The 22,148-nt window shown below is 39.5% G+C and overlaps 1 protein-coding gene across 2 annotated transcripts in view; it reads left to right on the top strand.

Moving 5' to 3' along the window:
• The window catches only part of ankrd28b (ankyrin repeat domain 28b), a 48,990-nt gene that overhangs the window by 4,841 nt on the left and 22,001 nt on the right, over window positions 1–22,148 (top strand). For both annotated transcript variants that reach the window (XM_036596204.1, XM_036596212.1), the window contains exons 2-15: window positions 7,262–7,345; window positions 10,083–10,161; window positions 10,335–10,405; window positions 11,559–11,759; window positions 12,702–12,789; window positions 14,362–14,504; window positions 16,052–16,264; window positions 17,396–17,474; window positions 17,666–17,780; window positions 17,862–17,944; window positions 18,656–18,719; window positions 18,857–18,925; window positions 19,934–20,074; window positions 21,019–21,130. In XM_036596204.1, the coding sequence (XP_036452097.1) occupies window positions 7,262–7,345; window positions 10,083–10,161; window positions 10,335–10,405; window positions 11,559–11,759; window positions 12,702–12,789; window positions 14,362–14,504; window positions 16,052–16,264; window positions 17,396–17,474; window positions 17,666–17,780; window positions 17,862–17,944; window positions 18,656–18,719; window positions 18,857–18,925; window positions 19,934–20,074; window positions 21,019–21,130 (1,542 nt within the window). The remainder of the gene's footprint in view (window positions 1–7,261; window positions 7,346–10,082; window positions 10,162–10,334; window positions 10,406–11,558; window positions 11,760–12,701; window positions 12,790–14,361; window positions 14,505–16,051; window positions 16,265–17,395; window positions 17,475–17,665; window positions 17,781–17,861; window positions 17,945–18,655; window positions 18,720–18,856; window positions 18,926–19,933; window positions 20,075–21,018; window positions 21,131–22,148) is intronic.

The raw sequence follows: 22,148 nt of genomic DNA, 5'->3' as shown, positions 1-22,148 counted from the left end.
TGGTGTTTTTTTGTAAAGTTCCCCTCAAGTTAACAGAAAATATGTTTTATGATCTTAAACATAATTATATATGCGTACAATTTACTGCTGAAAGCTAAAAATCTTAGACGCTCTTCGCATTTTTTATAAAAATAAATTTAAATAAGAGCAGATCACTGAAGAGACGCCTTCTGAGATCCAGTTTGTAGCTCAGATTTGTGGAAAAATGGGTCGACTTTCAGTTTCTTTTATTACAGAGTTTTGAGATTACATTACTCGTCTATTTGACTGGAAAGAAGACAGTTACAGCTCTCATACGACCCCCACCTTTAGAATGAAGCTTGTGAAATATGAAAGTTATGAAGTAAAGAATATGACGAAGTGCGTTTTGGAGCCGCCGGTGGTTTCAATCAGTTAAAAAGGACGCAAGAACAGCCGCTTCCAGACATTGTTCTGCTGAATTGTCAAGAGGGGGTTCAGCTTAACTTATATATGATATGTGGTCATGTTATAATTTTTTGGGGGCAAATAAAACTATTGTTTTACTAATTTATTTAAGTCATAATTTATTTTTGCGTTTACTCGGGGGCAAATTATTATTTTTTAATTTTATTTTATTTTATTTTTTGGGTAATTTATTTAAGTCATTGTGCTTTGTTAGTATGTCTGCTGGGATGTTAAAAACTTTCAGTGATCAATAAATATTAATTCTATTCCATTAATATTAACAACCAGTATTTAATATTAAATAAATATTTATTTAATAATAAATAAATAATATTTATAATAAATTATTTATAAATAATTAAATAAAATTGCAGTTTAGTCATTGTTTTTTTTTCTTTTCTTGACAACCAATACAAAAATACATTTAGCCTATTTACTTTATGCAATGGTCAAAAAAGTGGCAAAATTAATGAAATACGAATCATTTTGTTCGGTTTTCGGCCAAAGATTTTCATTTCGGTGCATCCCTAGATTTACTGATTTAACTGTGAAGGTACATTTACACTCATTTACACCAGCAACCACTTCATTCTAAGTAGGTACTCAGAGTGGTATCAGACTCGGTATCGATATCTGCTGAAATGGTATCGGTGCGTCCCTACAAGCAAGTTTAGTTGCTGAAGCTGATCGGCTGAGGTGAAGAGTGCCGGGTTGAGCTGTGTGGTCCTTGAGGACGCGGCCTGCGTTACAGTTTAATCAGACGAGCTCAGAGTTATCAGCCTGCTGAGCTGTTTCACAACACTAAAGAATGTGTGACTGAGCTCTTCCTGTTACTCACAGTCAGCACGTTTCCCATAGACGGAGTTCCAGAAAGATCTACAGTGACCTGAGGCTTCGCTGCCTGTGTTAGTTAGGCATTCATACATCCGAGGAACAGTGAGGGAGTATGGAATTCTTCTGGGAACGAGGGAAATACCTGACTAGGGCCAGATAAACCTGACAGATCACAAACTTTATACTCCAGTGGTTTTAGTTAAACAGAGGTTCAGTAACTGATAAGAATCACCAGTTGTCGCATTTTCTTAATCTCAAATAAACAGCAGAAGTTCAGTTTATGCAGCCATTCTGTTGATTTTATCTTAATATTTTTACCCTTTTTTTTTTAGGAAAACGCTATTTTTTTGTGTAATTTCATGTTATTATCTTGCTAAAAGTTAACTGTGTAAGGTTTCGCCCTATCGTTGGGAAATTATGACCAAAAACAGAACAAAATGTCAAAATTATCAATGTTTTCATAAATATATATACACAGATGAAACTGTGGGTCGTCGGTATTGGCCAGCCGATATATCAGTTCGGCTGTAGTGATTATGTGAGTATTTTTAAGAAATGTTCAAAAAAACATGCAGAGTTTGGTTACAAAGTGCATCAAAAGCCATTTTCTTGAATTTAATGAATTAGTGGTTTGTAATGAGCTTTACACACACAGGAAATCTCACAATATAATAATAAAAATAATAAATAGCATTTTGTTTATAAGTGCCTTTCAAGATGCCAAAGGACACTGCACACAAGTGTAGTAATAGTAATAATAATCAACGACTGATTGAACATAATCAGCCGTTATTAGGGAAAATGGTTATAGGACTGTTAGATATTTAAAATAATTAATTAACGATGTAAAATAACAATACTTTAAGAAGTTTTCACAATAAACGTTATAAAATCATGTATATATTTTATTTTTTATATTTATATATTTTTATATTATTTATAGGGTTGATATTTTAAAAAAACATGAAACCCATGATTATTATTCAGCATTTTGCATTCTACCCCACATTAATTTCAGTTAATCAGGACTAATTATGCATACAATCAAACTTGCAGTTGGGACGTGTTTAAGCACTGACAGCGTCTGAAATACTCAGACAAGCATATTATAACACATTGTGACAGTTTAACACAATAAATATTCTCATGTTACCTAGCCCTATTAATTAATTTAGATTTTAATTTCATTTAAATTTAATTACATTTGAATTAGTTGCATTAATTTGTGTATAATGTGACGCTCGGATCGGAATTCATGTGCTTTTGTTCCACTGCGCGTGACCATCATTCAGCGTTACCATGGCAGCAGCACCGAACAGAAGTTAAAGCCTGTAAACGGTGGAAAAGCAGCTCATCTCACCTTTTTCTCCTTCGTCTCGCTCTAATAATGAAGCTGAGAGCCGATCAGAGTTAATGATCTTCTCAGCGAAGCTCGTTCTGCTCGTTAGTTTGTGCTGATGATGCACGTGATTCATTCACGTGACGTTACTGAGTAGGATGAGCTCATGAGGGTCATTTCAGGACGCCAGTTCGTCACATTAATGACAGATTTGAGTCACTTACCTGAACGAGTGTGAACCATTGAGTCAGAGAGATCGGATTTGAGCAAAAAATCTGATTTGAGCAACAAGGCTTGTAATGTGAACATAGCCTTTAACCCCCTCTTTCAGTTGGATTGTGATTGGTTCCTAGGCGCCTCACGGTTGTAAAAATATGGCGCTGTGAGATCAGATGAATCTTTTTAAATCACCCTGTATATATCTGTGTGTGTGTTTTTTATATATATATATATATGTATATATCTGTGTGTGTGTGTGTTTTTTATATATATATATATATATATATATATATATATCTGTGTGTGTGTTTTTTTTTATATATATATATATATATATATATATATAAAATATGGCGCTGTGAGATCAGATGAATCTTTTTAAATCACCCTGTATATATCTGTGTGTGTGTTTTTTATATATATATATATATATATATATATCTGGGTGTGTGTTTTTTTATATATATATATATATATATATATATATATATATATATATATATATATATATATATATATATATATATGTAAAATATGGCGCTGTGAGATCAGATGAATCTTTTTAAATCACCCTGTATATATCTGTGTGTGTGTTTTTTATATATATATATATATATATATATATGTATATATCTGTGTGTGTGTGTTTTTTTATATATATATATATATATATATATATATATATATATATATATATATATATATATCTGTGTGTATGTTTTTTTTATATATATATATATATATATATGTATATATCTCTGTGTGTATTATTTATATATATATATATATATATATATATATATATATATATATATATATATATATATAAATAAACACACACAGAGATGAATCACATTAATTGGTCTAATTAATTGTGATTAGTCACATTTGTCTTATTTGACCCTAAAGAACGTATTGATGTATAGTGCACTATATAAATGGACAAAATAAGCTTCATCAGAATGTTTACATTACTTTCATAATCCGATAAAATTATGTGCATCATATAAATATAAACATGTGATTTCCACAGACTGAGCACAGTTTCTAGTATAGTGGCCTTATTGTCTACAGAATGAGTGATTCTAGTGTTTAAATTTGGCTTTTAGTCTGAGACTAGACTTAATCTGGGTCAGGAAATCCTGCCGTATAAGATGAGAAGTGTGTGTATTGTCTGCATTTTCCTGTGTGTTTTCAGCTGGTGATGAATCGGGAGCGTAACTGCTGAGCTAAGTGCTGCTACACAACAAATTTAAACTTTTAAGTGACCACTAAAGTCAATTAAATGTGCTGTCCAGCACTAAACCCCTTTACTGCCCCTCACTGAAGGTGGACGATATGAATGAAATACACTATACTGTCCAAAAGTTTGTAGACGCCAGCGTTTCTTCTGAAATGAAGGTGTTAATAGTGAGTCTGTGCTGCAGTAACAGCCTCTGCTCTTCTGGAAAGGCTTCTAGATGTTGGAACATTGCTGTGAGGATTTGATTGAGCATTAGTGAGGTCAGGTACTGATGTTGGATGGTCAGTTCTGGATCAGTAATCATCCCAAAGGTATTGAATGGAGCTTCAGCACTCCAGAGAATGCAGTTCCACTGCTCCACAGCCCAATGCTGGGGGGCTTTATACCCCTCTAGCCCATGTTTGGCACTGGACATGGAGACTTTAAAGGTATATTAATAGACCTTAAAGTAGATTAATTCAATCATTAAAAGGACTCTTTTTAGATACTTAGGACCTTTTAATGTGTATCATCGCCAAAAAAATAATAATAACACCAGTTCTTGTTGATGAACAGTGTTTTACTGCCTGATATAATGGTCACTTCTTTGTTGTCAAATTTCTGGAACCCAGTAAACAGCAGAAATCCACCAGTTTGTCAGTAATATAAATACTGTCGCCTTTTTCTTAGTTCTCTTCATTATTTTCCATCAGTTCTCTTTACACAAGCTTCTTCCTGCTTTGTTGTGGGGCTGCATGTTTGCTTTGGATGCCTTTTACATGTTGCTGTTTTGACCATGATGGTGTTTTCTCCTCTGGTTTTCTGGTCCAACCTGTATTACCGTAGTGACTGTGAGGAACTGGTGACTGTTTGCTTTGCACTCTGTGTGAAAACTGACGTAAGTGCATGAAACTGTCAGCGTCCGCGCACAGACTGACTCTCAGTGAGTTTATTCGCTTGGAAAGACTTACAGCAAATCTTAAAAGCAATGCAGAGTCAGTCGAGGAAACCTGGTCTCAGTTTTAACGAAATATCGAGAGCTTAGACTGAGAGATTTCTCTCTCTACGCTTTAAAGAAAGGTTAAAAACACAGAATTTGACAGTTGAGCAGTAGAACACACAGGGGGTGTGTTATCACCAATAACATCACGGCTGTGATTTGGTCGCCGTAGATCATCACAGCCGTGATGTTATTGGCGATAACACACTCCTCGAGTGTTCTATTGCTTTAATACAACAGTTAAATAAATAAAGTAATAAATTAATAAACTGGGCCGTGAACGCGGCGTTTAATATGTTTTAATGTTCGCAGTTCCTTCACCAAATTATAGTTCCTTAACGAGCAGCTTGTTGCTGTGTCAGAGTAACGAGCTCCGCCCACTCGCTGCACAGCCGGCAGTTCGTTCTCCAGCTCCTTACGCTAAATTCCCAAACTGTCATCACCACTGAGCAGCTTTTCAGTCGGCAGCTGAGACAGAAGAACAGCTAAACAACCTGGAATCAGCCAGAAATGAACCCAACACCATTCGCCAAACGTGTAGTCTGATCTTCAGAATCTGACCAAATCAGACTGAGCCATAAAACTGCCTCAATATCAAGTTCAGCTCAGTTTTGTCAGTTTTTTCCAGATCAGTATTAATGTTGTTTTGTTCCAGCCAGTCTGTAAAGCATCTTACAGCCCATTTAGTTTGGCGAATGGTGTTGGGTTCATTTCTGGCTGATTCCAGGTTGTTTAGCTGTTCATCTGTCTCAGCTGCCGACTGAAAAGCTGCTCAGTGGTGATGACAGTTTGGGAAAAACTCCAGCAGCACTGCTGTGTCTGATCCACTCAGACCAACACAACACGCACTAACACACCACCACCACGTCAGCGTTACTGCAGTGCTGAGAATGATCCACCACCCAAATAGTACCTGCTCTGTGAGGGTCCATGGGGGTCCTGACCACTGAAGAACAGGGTAAAAGGAGGCTAACGAAGTATCAGAGAAACAGATGGACTACAGTCTGTAACTGTAGAACTACAAAGTGCACCTATATAGTAAGTGGAGCTGATAAAATGGACAATGAGTGTAGAAACAAGGAGGTGGTCAGAATGTTATGGCTGATCGGTGTGTTTTTATATAGCATATAAAACAGATTGTTGCATTTACATGAGAGCTGGTTTTGCACTGAGTGGTATGAGGTGTATGTCATATATCAGGTTGCGCTCCGTCCCACGCTGCCTCAGAGCACTTCTGTTTCGGGAACTTGGCTGGATGTTTTGAGGAAACAAAGAACGCACTACCTGGTTCCTCGATGAGCAAGAAGTTCAGGTTGTTCTTTCCACCACTATCAGTCCAGCTACTATCACTGTTTGTCTCCGCGGGCTGTATGGAGGCCTTTTCCCTGAGGCTGATGATAAAACTGCTGCCACACAAGGCCGCCCCCATGTCCCTTTGGTGCTGAAGATACTACATACTGTGTGATGTACTCAGAAAAGCGTATTGTGATGTAATTTGACAGTAACTGTAATATACAGTCGTATGCAAGAGTTTGAACTGACCTAAAATGCAACGATCAATAAAGCTGTCGTATATATCACAGTGCTGATATGAGAAGTGATACATTTTATTAAAATAATGTGCCTCTGACTGCAGTTTTTCTTTTTTGGATATGTAAACAGAGATAACTACCCAACCTCTCGTTTAAGCAAATACAAAATTACAAAAGCGCTGTTCACTGTTGTGCAAAATAAAAATAAATTAAATAATTTAGTATTTAACATCAGAACTGAGAGCACTTTTTTTGTGCAGTGAAAGGAGAAACAGTCAACCTTACATCAGCAGCTTTTTCTATAAAGGCTACAAAACAGATAATTATTGTCAGCACACAAGAATGAATTTGTATTTTTGTTTATTCATTTATTTATTTTTGCTTAGTTATCAAATATGTTGTGACAGTAGAATTTACCGGCTCACTTAAAACACAATATTGAGAATGATCCTGATGTTTAATGTAATTTTACAGGCGTGTAGTTCAGGCGAGTGTTCGAGCTGAGCTCGTGTGTGTTTTGTAATTGGCTGTTTAGCCTAATGGTTAAGTCACTCGGCCCCCAAACGTGGGAGAGTTCAGTCCTAGCACAGAGAAGCGCTTGGTAGTGTATATATAGGGCAGAATCATCTCAGTACTTGTATTTTCTCTGTCCTGGTTCTTCTTAACTTGGTGAATTCCTTATCTTTCAGCCTTCTCTGCTAAAAGCTATATTCAATGTTGACCCGGATGAAGTCCGGTCCCTCATATTCAAGAAGGAGGATGTGAACATACAGGTAAGATTTCAGTGCGTTATCTTTTTCGTTTTAGTGGCTAATTTGAGCGTCACTTGGGAAGTTAATGTCTACGGAAAGTCCGGAGAGGCCATGAGCTGTTGCTATAATTTTCTGGATTGTTATCTTGAGATAACAAGATAAGTAACTCGTTATTTCAAGACAGCAAGATAAATAACTATCTCAAAATAACAACTTTATCTTGAGATCACAAGATGATTAACTTATCTTAACAAACTTTATCTTGAAATAAGATAAGTAACTTGTTATTTCAAGATAACAAGATAAATAACTCATTATCTCAAGAAAACTTTATCTTGAGATTGCAAGATGATTAACTTATCTTAACAAGTTTTTTCTTGAAATAGCAAAAAAGTTATATGTTGAGACCACAAGATGATTAACTCGTTATCTTAAGATAACAACTTTTGTTATCTTGAAATAACAAGATAAGTAACTTGTTATATGTGAGATCAGAAGATGATTAACTCGTTATCTTAAGAACTTTTATCTTGAACAAGATAAATATCTCAAGATAACAACTTTGATATCTTGATCACACTATGATTAACTCATTATCTTAAGATAACAGTTTTATGTTCAGATAACAAGATAATTAATGTGTTAATTAACAATAACAATCCAGAAAATTATAACTACCTCGTTGTCTCTCTGGACTTGCGTTAATATCTGACATGAATTGATTTCAAAATTCTTGAATCCCGGTTACTGTTGTTACTGTTGCTCCGTCAAACTTTCAGCTTCCCCCCTCTTTGAAGATCATATGATGCCCTAAATGTAACTAAAGCCCAGCAGTGAGGAGCTGAACTTTACCCTCCTCTGCTGTCACTGCAGACTGGCAGGGTCGCCTACAGAGCAGCGCTAGTAGCTGTTAATGAAGTGATGCTCTTTTTATTTGAGGGTCCCATTTCAGAGGGAAGATTTCAACCACTACCCTGTAACTCAGTTCCAAGGGGCAAGGAGACACTCGAAAACAAGGGGTAGGGGTGAAAAGAAGAAATGGAATTGAGCCTAAATCTTTATCACATTTCTTAATCGGATTTCTAGGCCTTAGTCCGATCTGAGAAATCTGTTTCCATGCCCACATAATCAGATAACTGCAGAAATCTGATAATGATCGGATTATTAAGTGCATGTAAATACACTCAGTGTTTTGTGAACAGCCAGTTTGATTTGAATTTTTCCTAAAGAATCATACAGGGCAGAAGTCCTGCAGTTCAGTCAACCCCTTCAGGTAGAGCTGGGCGATATGGCCAAATATCTTACCATGATAAAAAAATTCATATCAGTCGATATCGATACATACATGTCGCGATAAATGTCAAATCATTATTTCTTTCAAGTTTGAAGGCTGATTTCTGCTCCTGGGTGGTTAACTGCTGTTTCAAACATTCCTACATGGTCAGAACACGACAAACACTCAGCAAACAGTGATGCATTTCACAGATCTGTCTGATGAGCTGTTTTTACCAGCTGGAAAAGCACAGCTGAAGTTTTCTAACAGTCATAGTTCAAGAAAGAAAACAGCTTATTTTAGCTGTCTGGTATCGAGAGCTCGGCTATGTGGTTACAAGTGCTAAACCATTTTCTCAACAATGTCAGCTTAACACGAACAGCCAACATTAGCTGGCTCAGTACGTCAGTGATGGATCACACCACCTTACTGCCATCACTCCCACCACGTCCCTGTCAGAGCATATCACAGTATACAGACACCAGCTAGCGACGACTGGACTCCTCTGTTCTACCGTAGTAGTTTGAGGGGTGAACCGCAGTGTATCTGACGCTCACTGTGTAAAAGCTTTAACTGCAGTGTGAATCTCTCACACCAGACAAACAGAGTCCTCCTTTTAGGAACGTTTAAACTGAAATCGGTGCTTTTTTTGTCTTGTCTGATCTACAGTAACATTAATTCGTCGTGCTGTGTGAGTGACGGAGTGCTGCTTCAAGTTAGCCAGCTGCTAAAAACAGCTAGCTTTCTCCCATTCCCCAATGGCACACATACAGCATCCCCAGTTTACTTTCGTTTAAACTGGGACAGTCCTGGGCTGGAGGTTAGGGAACAGCCTTGTGACTGGAACGTCGCCAGTTTGATCGCCTGAGCCGACAGTACGTGACTGAAGTGCCCTTGAGCAAGGCACCCAACCCCCAACTGCTCCCTGGGCGCTGTGGATAGGGCTGCCCACCACTCTGGGCAAGTGTGCTCACTGCCCCCTAGTGTGTGTGTTCACTAGTGTGTATGTGGTGTTTCACTGCACAGATGGGTTAAAATGCGGAGGTGAAATTTCCCCATTGTGGGACTAATAAGGTGGTCTCGGTCACAGGAGAGCAGATCGCCGGTCGCTCCACTCAGACAGGGAATATATAACTCCACGTTTCGTACGTTGCAAAGGTATATTTGGCGACCCTTTTTTACTCGTCGCCCCTCCCTCTCTAATCATGTCAAGAAACTCGGAAGTGCGTCCTCTCATGGCGAAAGCAGAGTAGTGTCACTTTCCTTGCCGTAGAAAACGCCACCAGGGCCGTCGCTGAATGTGGAAGTGAGAACGGTGTGTTATATCGAAAACTTATCAAACATTTCTTATTGTGATAATTATCGTTATCGTTTTATCGCCCAGTCCTACCGTCAGATCAGCGCATATGTGCATTTTTTACAGAGTATGTCACTCACAGACCTTCATCATTATGTTTGACACGTCTTTCTCCCCGTCCACTCCAGGATAACGAGAAGAGGACTCCGCTGCACGCTGCTGCGTATTTAGGAGACGCTGAAATCATAGAGCTGCTGGTTTTATCAGGTAAACGGGCAGTCAGCTTTGCTCTGCTCTGCTGTTCCTCTCTGTGTTATGTGGACGGGACGTTGGCGGGTTAAGACGTTAAGGTTATATCGTGCCTTATTTGTTTTTTCCTCATTTGAATGTTCCTTTTGATTTGAATGTGGTGGCTGAGCGATTGTGTCGTCTCTCTGTAGGAGCGAGAGTGAATGCCAAAGACAATAAGTGGCTGACTCCTCTGCACCGGGCAGTGGCCTCCTGCAGTGAGGTACTACTAGAGTTAATTACCTTACCTTACACGTACATAACACACTCTCCCTGCTGACCTGCTCAGCTATAAACTGAGTCTGTTCTACAGTTTCTCATTAGGCTGAATGAATAACCGACTCTAAATGTAGGTATTGTGATATAAACTGAGTCTGTTCTACAGTTTCTCATTAGGTTGAATGAATAACTGACTCTAAATGTAGGTATTGTGATATAAACTGAGTCTGTTCTACAGTTTCTCATTAGGCTGAATGAATAACATAATTATTCATAATTTTATTAAAATTTTTAAGAAACACTTCAGTACATATTTGTGCCCCAATTTTGATTTGATAATTTTGATACGAGTCAGAAATATTTTTAAAAATACACTGAATACACAAATGTATCTGGAGGAGCTGTTACACAGTAGAAAACAACAAACCAAGCTATTTATTTATCTGTTTATTTGTTTATTTATTCATACATTCTTTCATTTTCATTACTTTTTTCATTTGCGTATGTACCTTACTGAATATTATTATCAGTTGTAATTAATTAAAGGGGAATGTCACTGATTTTTCAGTGTGTGAGATGTGAACAGAGAGATTCAGAGTGGTTTGGTGTGAAATGGTTCAGATGTCTTTACAGTGGTGGTGATAGGAACCAGGGGTCGCCATGACTACAACACAGATATAGACATTTTATTTACTATCCAGAACCACCAGTGAACCTACACGAGTCGTCTGAGTTTATATGGAATGTTGATGATGGAAAATAGTGGAAAATCTGAAATAATAAGTTTTCTTTGGGGACTATTTTGCCTCACAGCGCCCTGCATGTATCCCTCCACCATGAATGGAGTTTAAGTTCTCTAAACTATCGTAAAACAGTGTCTCAGTCATCAGGCAGTGAATTCATAACCATTTCATGTAGTAACTTTCTGTGAGGGAGCTTTTAGAGGTGGACGTCTGGTTCCTATCACCACCACTGTGAACAGTTCTGACTCTGAGTTTCTCTAGAACGGAGCGTTTCACACCAAACCACTCTGAACGACTCGGTTTACATCTTAACCGTTTAATTAAGCAGGAATTTTTAAAAAAAGTCACAGCAGCTTCAGACTGTTGCGTTTGTCTGCCCTCAGTGAGAGAGCTGTGTTTTGCTGTGTCCTGCAGGAGGCGGTGCAGGTTCTACTGAAGCACTCGGCGGACGTGAACGCGCGGGACAAGAACTGGCAGACGCCGCTGCACGTTGCCGCGGCAAATAAAGCGGTGCGCTGCGCCGAGGCTCTGGTTCCACTGCTCAGCAACGTGAATGTGTCGGACCGGGCGGGCCGCACCGCCCTGCACCACGCGGCCTTCAGCGGACACCTGGAGGTCAGTACACGCCTCGCACCCCACCACACCTCTCTGACCCTCTCCATGGAGACCTTATTTAAAGGAATACTCCAGGATTTTGCTTCCTGATCTCTACCTGCCACATCCGTAGTCTCCACACGTTTTACCGAAAGCTCACTGGCGACTTTTCCGTCCACCAGTTTTTTACGAATTCACAAAAAAACTGAATGGTAAAGCCCGAAATTTGAAAAAGCACCAAAAAAAACCTGAAATAATAAGTTTTCTTTGGGGACTACTTTGCCTCAAAACTATTGCTGCTTTCCAAAGCCTGGGCTGCAGCCGAGGTAGTGCAGGTAGGACTGTCCTATGAAGTAGCCTATTGGTCACACTAACGGAGCAGTCCTAACGAGGCTGATGCATCCTTGAAATCCCTCAGAATGTAGGGTCCTTTACTTTGGAATGGCCTGCTGTGACGTAGCGGCCGAGAAATGCAGCCTAGGCTTTGGAACGCAGCTACTGTCTCAGACAGAAATTATGACGAATGTCGAGTTGGATTGATGTAAAAGTCGCATGAATTCCGATCTGGCTGTTCAGAATTGCTGATATCAGATTTCAGTACCACATATGAAAGCGTCTCAAATCGGAACTGAAAATGTCAGATTCAGCGTGTTTATCTGTTCACACTGACACACATCTGGGTCACATACGGACAGAAAGATCGGATTTGGCCACTTTTACCTGCCGTGTGAACGTAATCTTAGTCAGTTGTGTTGTAAGTTCAGTGAAACGTACAGACGTGACTGTCTGGTGATCAGCTGTGTGTTACAGACGCAGCAGGTGGAGATCAGGATGAGAAACGGTTTCTGTGAGTATGGAGAAGTATAACGATGGTACAGCTGGTAATTTCCTGTTAGGGAGGGTAAAGAGTCGGATGTAAACGCTCTGTGATGCCGTGAGTGTGAAAGCTGTGCTGTGTGACAGATGGTGAGGTTACTGCTGTCCAGAGGAGCCAACATTAACGCGTTTGATAAGAAGGACCGGCGGGCGATTCACTGGGCCGCCTATATGGGTGAGACTCTGTCTGAACTGCAGTCTCTGCATGTGCAGGCTGACTGACTTTACTCTGAGCTGAGATCACAGCAGCTATCAGCTCTACTCTCTCGCTCTCTCTCGCACGCTCGCTCGCTCTCTCTTTCTTGCTCTCTCTCTCTCTCTATTGCTCTCACTCTCTCGCTCTCTCTATTGCTCTCTCTCTCTATCGCTCGCTTGCTCTCTCTCACTCTCTCGCTCTGTCTATCGCTTGCTCTCTCTCTATCGCTCTACTCTTTTTCCTCTCTATCTGCCTACCTCTCTCCCCTCTTTCTGTTTTCTCTCTATCGCTCTCTTTACTCTCTTTTTCCTCTCTCTCTCTATCACTCTCTCTACTCTCTTTTTCCTCTCTCTCTATCACTCTCTCTACTCTCTTTTTCCTCTCTCTCTCTATCGCTCTCTTTATCGCTCTCTCTACTCTTTTTCCTATCTTTCTCTCTCTCTCTCTCTCCCTCTTTCTCTCTCTCTCTGTTTTCGTTTCTCTCCCTTTTCCTTTCTTTCTTACTCTCTTCCCTGTTTTCTTTTTCTTTCTCTTTCTCTTTCTTTTTCTCTTTTTTCTCTCTTGTTTTCTGTTTTTCTTTCTTTTGCTCTGTTTTCTTTCTTTTCTCTTTTTTCTTTTTTTCTGTCTCTTCTGCTCTCTCTCTCTCTCCCTCTCTCTCCCTCTCTTGCTCTCTCTCTCGCTCTTGCTCTCTCTATCGCACGCTCTCTCTCTCTCTCTCTCGCTCTGTCTATCGCTCGCTCTCTATCGCTCTACTCTCTTTTTCCTCTCTATCTGCCTACCTCTCTCCCCTCTTTGTTTTCTCTCTCTCTCTCTCTCTCTATCACTCTCTCTACTCTCTTTTTCCTCTCTCTGTCGCTCTCTCTATCGCTCTCTCTACTCTTTTTCCTATCTTTCTCTCTCTCTCTCCCTCTTTCTCTCTCTCTCTCCCTCTTTCTCTCCTTCTTCCTTTCTTTCTTACTCTCTCTTCCCCTTTTTCTTTTTCTTTCTCTTTTTTCTCTCTTGTTTTCTGTTTTTCTTTCTTTTCTCTCTTTTCTTTTTTTCTGTCTCTTCTGCTCTCTCTCTCCCCCCTCTCTCTCTCTCTCTCTCTCTCTCTCTCTCTCTCTCTCTCTCTCTCTCTCTCCTTCCCTCTCTCCCTCCCTCCCTCTCTCCTTTAACTTCAAATTAACTTTATGGACATGAATCAGAATGAACAGTTGTTGCCAAAGCAATTAATAGAATATTTAAAGCGGAAAAAATGTATATAAATAAAATATGCACAGTGTAAACTCATCTATACACATCTATACACCCATACAAATATGGAGATATGTAATAGATGTACATACACATACATTTAATATTAAATAAGTAATATTTTATATATATTAGTTTAAGGCACTGTGTCATTCGGTTCTGCAGCTGTAAACACAATTAACTGATAATTAAACACATTCTGGTGTCTCTATTAAACACCTGCGTAACATCTTCAGTTTTAATCATTTTCTCTCTCTCTCTCTCTCTCTCTCTCTCTCTCTCTCTCTCTCTCTGTCTCTCTCTCTCTCTCTCTCTCAGGTCATTTAGAGGTGGTGAAGTTGTTGGTGTCTCATGGTGCAGAGGTGATGTGTAAGGATAAGAAGGCGTACACTCCTCTGCACGCAGCGGCCTCTAGTGGGATGATCAGTGTAGTGAAGTACCTGCTGGACCTGGGGGTGGACGTGAGTCGCTTGTTCTTCTTTTTTTACTGTAGTGCTTTTTTTGTTTGTTTGTTTGTTTGATTTTTATTTTTTGTTTGTTTTTTGTTTTTTTTTCTGACCAACACCAGCACCGGTATGTTACCCAGCGATCTTGTTGAACACTCGTCAGCCTACATACACATGAAAAATAATATTATTGAATTATTAAAAGTATTATTCTGATAAAGCTTATTGTGTCCATTCATACAGCTTTAACACAGCACGCTGACATCTGATCAGAATCAAATTCCATTTTTTGTCAAATATTTTTGAAAATATTTGGATTTATTATTATTATCCAAAGAAAATACCGTATAACTACAGTGAACACCAGATTTCCAAGTCAATAATATGTCTCCTAAATCCACCAGGGGGTGCTCAGCTTCAATTGTCAAGTGACCTCAAAAGCTCAGTTTTTTTAAATCAGTAGTTTTCAACCTGTCTTATCGTTAACAATGATTAATCCATAAAACCCCCACGTCAGTGCTTAGAGCTGGGCAGTATGGCAGTTTATATCATTATTCTGATAAATTACATCATAGTACAATGCTTTTCTGAACATTGTGAATCGTCCGTACTTGTAGAACAACTGCGTGTTTCATTATAAAGAGAGAAAATTAGTCCCATTTAACTGGATTTAGTGCAGCACATTATGAAAACTGCTGAATAAAAATCAGTGTTCACAGTTTTTGTATTATTTTTAAAATGTAGCACTACTGGTTCTTTTTTCTCTATTACAACTGATCAGGTTGAAAAAATAAATATTGTGACATGGTATAATATTTTTGCCATATCACCTTTATCAGTATTCTACATTGTGTAGTGTTTTTTTTTATTTTATTTTTTTTAGAGAATGTATTTCTGCCAATTTGCATTATTCAGTTTATAAAGTAAAATAAAGTAAACATAGACATCAGCTTCTAGTATGTAAAACCCGTTAGTGTTTTAATTAGAACCTAAATAAATTGTTTGTTTTGCTTGTTTACGGTCAGCAATGAGATGTTGTTTCCTCCATTTGGTTGCTGGTCATTTGTGATAATGTTTGTAACCAGTTGGCCTGGAACACATTGGGAGCCCCAGCAGAGAACAAACGTTCGCTTGTTTTATTTTTGTTCTTTTTTTTCTCATTGTGTTTGATGAATATTCAGATGTCATATTTTATTCTGACAGCTCTAGCTGTGATCTCACAATCATGGCACAAATATTTTTTCCAGCAATCTTAAACAAGCCTGAAATAAAGAGTTTGCTACACATACAGAAACTAATCTGCAGCCTGTTTTGAATCCATTGTTTTTGTGATGTCATCAAATCCCATGCTCCACCCATGCTCCATGTCTTAAAGGCACAGTAACCAAAACATCCTGTTTAATTCTAAGAGATAAAGAGAGGTTGTAAAGTGGTCATTATGGCTGGTTTTGTTTCATGAAATTTCACAGAAATCATAAGTGGTCCTCTAACGGAGGGGGGGGGTGTGGGGGAAACGGGCCCTTTAACTGCCCTGACCGTACGAACCCGTTCTCTCTCTGCAGATCAACGAGCCGAACGCGTATGGGAACACCCCGCTGCACGTGGCCTGCTACAACGGGCAGGACGTGGTGGTGAACGAGCTGATCGAGTGCGGCGCCAACGTCAATCAGGTGAACGAGAAGGGTTTCGCGCCGCTGCACTTCACGGCCGCCTCGCGCCACGGAGCGCTCTGCCTCGAGCTGCTTGTTGGAAACGGAGCTGACGTCAACATCAAGGTCAGAGACTCAGAGGAACCGTGAATCAAGACATAGCAGTCTGAGCCAATAACAATTATTGGTAATTAATTCCTTGTTGGGGCTGATATATTAATAGCCCTGACTAATTAGTGCAGTAAGGTTGTGGATTACGGTGATTTTATTACCCCCTTAGTTGTGGTGATATCACTGTACAGCACACATCCTCATCTGGCTTACTGGTTTTATAAAATAACAAAATTTCAAATGAATTAAGTTAGATGTGACTGTATGGCTAGCCGGAATAATCAAATTACCTTATGTAGTGTAAAATATTCTTTAAGTGTAAGTTTTTGAGCATTTCAATTGGTCCATGCATCATGAAATGTTCACACAGTGTAAAAGACGACTGGCTTTGATGTAGGAATGATGAAGAAAAGTATATACGTGTGTGTGTGTATAAAATGTGTGTGCATGTGTGTTACATATTTTTATCTATATATACATACATACCGTACATTTCATCATCTAGGGCCTTTAAAAAGATTACTGTATGGAATCTCTTTTTTAAAATATATGTAAAACACATACGTATATACTTTTCTTCATCACTGCTACATCATGAAAGTAGTTTTCCTTTACATTGTGTGCAAATTTCATGATGAATGGACCAATAAAAATGCCCCAGAACTTAACTTGCATTGAAAGTAAAGAACATTATTGTCCTGGACAGTTACAGTTTCGGAAATACTTGGTTCTCTTTGGACACCAGCAATATATTCTTTTATTTATATAAGTAGATGTTTTATTCAGGTAAATAAAAATATTCTTAACTTTCAGTGTAAGTTACTGTCAAAAGATCTTTTGCTGTTTGCTGTTTTGGATCATTTCTGCTGGTCCATTTAAAAACGGCAAAAATGGAGATGAGATTTTTGTTCCAGCAGCAATGAAATAAAATCTGGTTTAGACGTCCACATTATCTCGCCTGAACTGCACTACTTTATTATGTTTAGGTAATAAATATTTTACGCATTTTATATTATGTTGATACACAAACCTCATGCTTGATTGCAAAGCCTGAGAACAGCTTTTAAATGTCTAGGCTCCACTCTGTAATCTGCTTTACGATAACTGCTGTCTACATTTTAATTATTATTAATAATCTTCTTCTAGAGCAAAGATGGGAAAACTCCTCTGCACATGACTGCGATTCACGGGAGGTTCTCGCGATCTCAGGCGCTCATTCAGAACGGTGAGTACCGGGTCTAAAACTGCTCTAACGACCCCTCTGTTCTTCAGTCGCAGAGATCAAACTGGGCAGTCTCTGTCGTTTATAATGAAGTAGAATGATGGGAACATGAAGATTTTTTTAGCTCTCGTTCTGTGCATTTCTAATAAGATCCATTCATAATCTAATGAAGTGTCCCCTGTTGTTTCTTGCAGGTGCTGAGATAGACTGTGAAGATAAAAATGGAAATACGCCCCTGCACATCGCAGCACGATACGGACATGAGCTCCTCATCAACACGCTCATTACCAACGGAGCCGACACCTCGAAGTGAGAAAACCCCTCTTTCACAGTTCTGTATTACATCCCCAGTTGGAGGTTCCTTTCTGAGTTATTTCCGGTCTGTTTCAGGCGGGGAGTCCACGGCATGTTTCCTCTGCACTTGGCCGCTCTCAGTGGCTTCTCGGACTGCTGCCGCAAACTGCTCTCCTCCGGTAAAGCCGTCCCTCCAGTACACTAGCCTTGTGGGTAGAACTGCATAATGTAATAGCTGTCACAGTACAAAGTTCCCGACTCGCAGCCCAGTCAAACTGCACTTACACAACGCAAAGTCCCCAGTGCATGGCCCAGTTAGTCTCTGCTTTCATAACTGAAAGTTCTGCAGCCCAGTCAGACTTTTTCACAGTGCAGTGTCCCCGGTTCACGGCCCAGTCAAACTCCACTTTCATAGCTGAAATATCTGCGGCTCAGTCAAACTCTGCTTTCACGATGTAAATTCCCCAGGTCACGGCCCGGTCAAACTCCACTTTTCACAACGCAAAGTTCTGCGGCTCAGTCAAACTCTGCTCTCATGATGTAAATTCCCCAGGTCACGGCCCGGTCAAACTCCACTTTTCATAACGGAAGGTTCTGTGGCCCAGTCAAACTCTGCTTTCAAAATGCAACATACCCAGTGCATGGCTCAGTCATACTTCACTTTCTCAATTCAGACTCCTTTGGCCCATGGCCAAGTCAAACATTAACACTGCGAAGTCCGCGGCTTGCGGCCGGGTCGAACTCCAGTTTCATGGTGCGAAGTTCTCTCAGCCTAGGCAAACTCTGCTTTCACCATGCAAGTCATCGCTTTGTGGCCCAGTCGAACGCCATGACCTAGAACTGTGTATCGTCTTGTAGACATGTCTAAGCTTCATCATATATTTTAACAGGCTTTGATATCGACACCCCTGATGACCTTGGAAGGACCTGTTTACATGCTGCAGCAGCCGGAGGGTGAGTATTTATTTATTTATTTATTTATTTATTTATTTATTTAGGTTTTGAATTTAATTGTACTCTGGTTAAGAACTCATGGATTGACAGCTGTTTCAGCTGTTTGCCTGATTTTAAACTTCGGTTTCACTCTGCAGGAACCTAGATTGTCTCAATCTTCTCCTAAACACGGGGGCGGACTTCAACAAGAAAGACAGTTTTGGCAGGTGAGTTAATATATACTGAAAACAAACATATCAGTATCTGTGTAGCTCATGACAAACCCCAGCGATCATCACTGTCAATTACTGCTTTCTAGAGAAATTCTGATATTATCACCACCAAGAGAATAACAGTCTTGCATAGCCGCTTGCACTGTAGTGTCGTTTGCATAGTCGTAGTGTCACCCTCAGATGTAAATCTATAGTAAGAATAGTAAAAAAATTTCACAATACACAGTATGTCAAAAACCTGGAACAGACATTTATTTTTATTCAACATTTCACCTACTGTATTCCACTAAATCAAATTAGGCCAGACTAATTAAGCTCTCTTTTGAACAACATTTGCAGTTAGTCAGAGGTCTTAAAGTAACGGCAATATCCACAATATGCTCAGAAAAACATACTGTGATTTGATGTATCATGATAATGATAAATATTGGCATATTGCCCAGCCCTAGCAAAGACCACCAGGATGGCCATTTTTCAGAAAAAAGGCTGCAGCTGAAACAACCCTCAGGGAAATTCATTCATTCTGCCGACTCATAGAGGCATCTTGCTTGAAAGCTGAATGCATAAAAAACTGATTTAAAATAAGGTGGATTTGATCCTTTATTAGTCTCACAACAGGGGAAATTTACAGTGCTACAGCAGCAAAAGGAGAACAAGGCACTCAAGAAAAAGAAGCGTCAATAACAGACTTGACAGACAAGTTATTAATCTTGTTAAAAACTTATAAATGTTACAATTTTTTACCTATTATTGTTTACACTATTTATAATACCAAAGATAAAAAATAAACTGTCACAAAATTAACAATATAAACATTATAAATAATAAAAAAAGCAAAACATCTTTATGCTGTAAGGATATTTTTCATGTGTTGCATATGGAATATTGCACATGAAGTATTGGTTATATTGCACACAGGTGTGAGAGGTCAACCGGTCAGAATGTGTGGGCGGAGCTAAGCGTTCTTTATTAATTCTACATTGTTTACTGCTTTCTCCTCAGGACACCTTTGCACTATGCGGCTGCAAACTGTAACTATCAGTGCCTATTTGCCATGGTGGGCTCGGGGGCCAGCGTCAATGACCTGGACAAGAGGGGCTGCACCCCCCTCCACTACGCCGCTGCCTCCGACTCTGATGGAAAGTAAGTCACAGAATGAACTGGTTGTGCTTGTGTTGTTAAGGCGATCTGGTGAAACTGTATCACAGTACACAGACGTTTTCACTGGCTGGACGTCAGAACAGGCAAAGTGTATCAGCGAAACAGTAGTGATGCACTTAAAAAGGACCGACACAGGGGCTCCCGAGTGGCACAGTGTAAGTCTAAGCGTTGGCCCTGTCATCAGGAGATCGCAAGTTTCATCCCCGGTGATGCTACAGCTGTCTGTGGTCAGGAGTCCAAGAGAGCACAGTTGTTCGCTCTCTGGGTGGGTAGGATGGGCCCCCCTGTCTCCCCCATCACTCAGCGTGATGCTAGTCAGCGCAGGTGGCTGTTTGCTGGCGTATCAGATCTGGCGGTTTGCCAATTCCTACGAGCGCGTTCAGCTGTCCAGCGACGTTGCGTGAGCGGCAGTTCAAAAAAATGCGGTGGTGCCTCACAGGTCTCGGAGGAAGCCTGTGTTTGCCTTCAGCCTCTTAGCATTGGTAGTATTGTGTGCCTGGGGGAGTCCTAACTAGGGTGTGGAATTGGAGATGACTAAATTGGGGAGAAAATTGGGGAAAAAATAATAAAAATGGACCCAGACGATGCAGCTGTTTAAGGAGTAGCAGGAGGAAAGTCAAGCAATTGGTCATATTTCAGGTCATAATGAGCGGCCAATCCAATCAACTACTACGTTACTATGCAGTTTGTTATTGTTTTTGTTTACAGGCTCTGTAATTGGTCCATCTTTTTATGACCCATACAGTTATTCAGTTTTCTACTTGTGCTAACCGTGCACATCATATACTCAGAGAGTTTTGTGGCGTTGTTGTCAGTCAGATTTCCCCCTGTGTGGATGTAGTTTGTAGTCCACTTTGCTGAATTCTGTATCCTTTGCATTGTTGTGGTATTTGTAAGGTATTCATAAGGATTTCCTTATTGTGCAGGTGCCTGGAGTATTTGCTGAGGAATGATGCTAACCCAGGGATCCGAGACAATCAGGGCTATAACGCGGTTCATTACGCCTCTGCGTACGGACACCGCCTCTGTCTGGAACTGGTGAGAGCAGCTCTTGAGCAGCTTCAGTATATCTATACTTTACTTGTTCCGTTTTATTTTCTTTAAAAGAATAAAGAAATACACAGGTTTAGTAAGCTCACTGTTTAATCAGTGAGCACTGAGTCAGTACAAGAGATCACGTTAAACACATTCTTTCTCTCCTTTTTAGCATTTATTTCTGGAAACATTCCTATGCAGATCAGTTAAAAGATGGACGATGTGTATATGTTTAAGAGTACATTCATTTTTATGAATCAGTTGCACGCAGATTGTGAAATGTTTCTTTGTTTTTTTTCTGAAGAATGAATTTAATATGAAAGTCAATTGCGTTTTATAAACAAGTCATTTTTCTCCATTGGTTAAAAAATGAAAAGCACTTTAGAAGATCACTGAGTGTGTTTACATGCACTTAATAATCTGATAATTGCGGAAAATCAGATTGCATCAGTAACCGGTTCAGTGTGTTTTCATGCTCTTGAGTAATCAGATAAAGGAGAAACTCTGTCTACGTGAGTCAGACAGTAATCGGATTTCTGCTGTACAACCAGCCAATAAACTCTCAGAATAAGACGTGACGTAAACGTAACATAAAACTCAAACTTCGTGAGCTGCTTTTTTTTAAAAACACCGTCACTTTACCTGAAAATATGAACATACATCATCTAGAATATGAAGAATGTTTCAATCACTTCATTTCGTCAAACGTATAGCTGATTTTAGCATCGCTGCAAAAGTGCTGTGCTGCGTCTTTGTGGGGGCTGTGTTTTCACACATGCTCAGACTGAGAGAAAGGAAAGAAATCAGAGTAAGAGTTCACATGCACTGAGAAATCTGATTACGGAGCTAAAATCCAGCCTCTTTATCAGATTTCTTAATCAGATTTCTAGACCTTACTCTGAGAAATCATTGTACTGTTTACACAACCACTTGAATAATCAGATAACTGCAGGAATCAGATAGTGATCGGATTATTGAGTGCATGTAAACACACTCATTGTTATCACACCCTGCAGTAAAC

Source organism: Colossoma macropomum, unplaced genomic scaffold (genome assembly GCF_904425465.1).
Source record: "Colossoma macropomum unplaced genomic scaffold, Colossoma_macropomum, whole genome shotgun sequence".
In the NCBI taxonomy this organism is placed as follows: Eukaryota; Metazoa; Chordata; class Actinopteri; order Characiformes; family Serrasalmidae; genus Colossoma; species Colossoma macropomum.
Note: the sequence above shows the minus strand (reverse complement) of the source record. Positions and strands in the feature narration are given on the sequence as shown.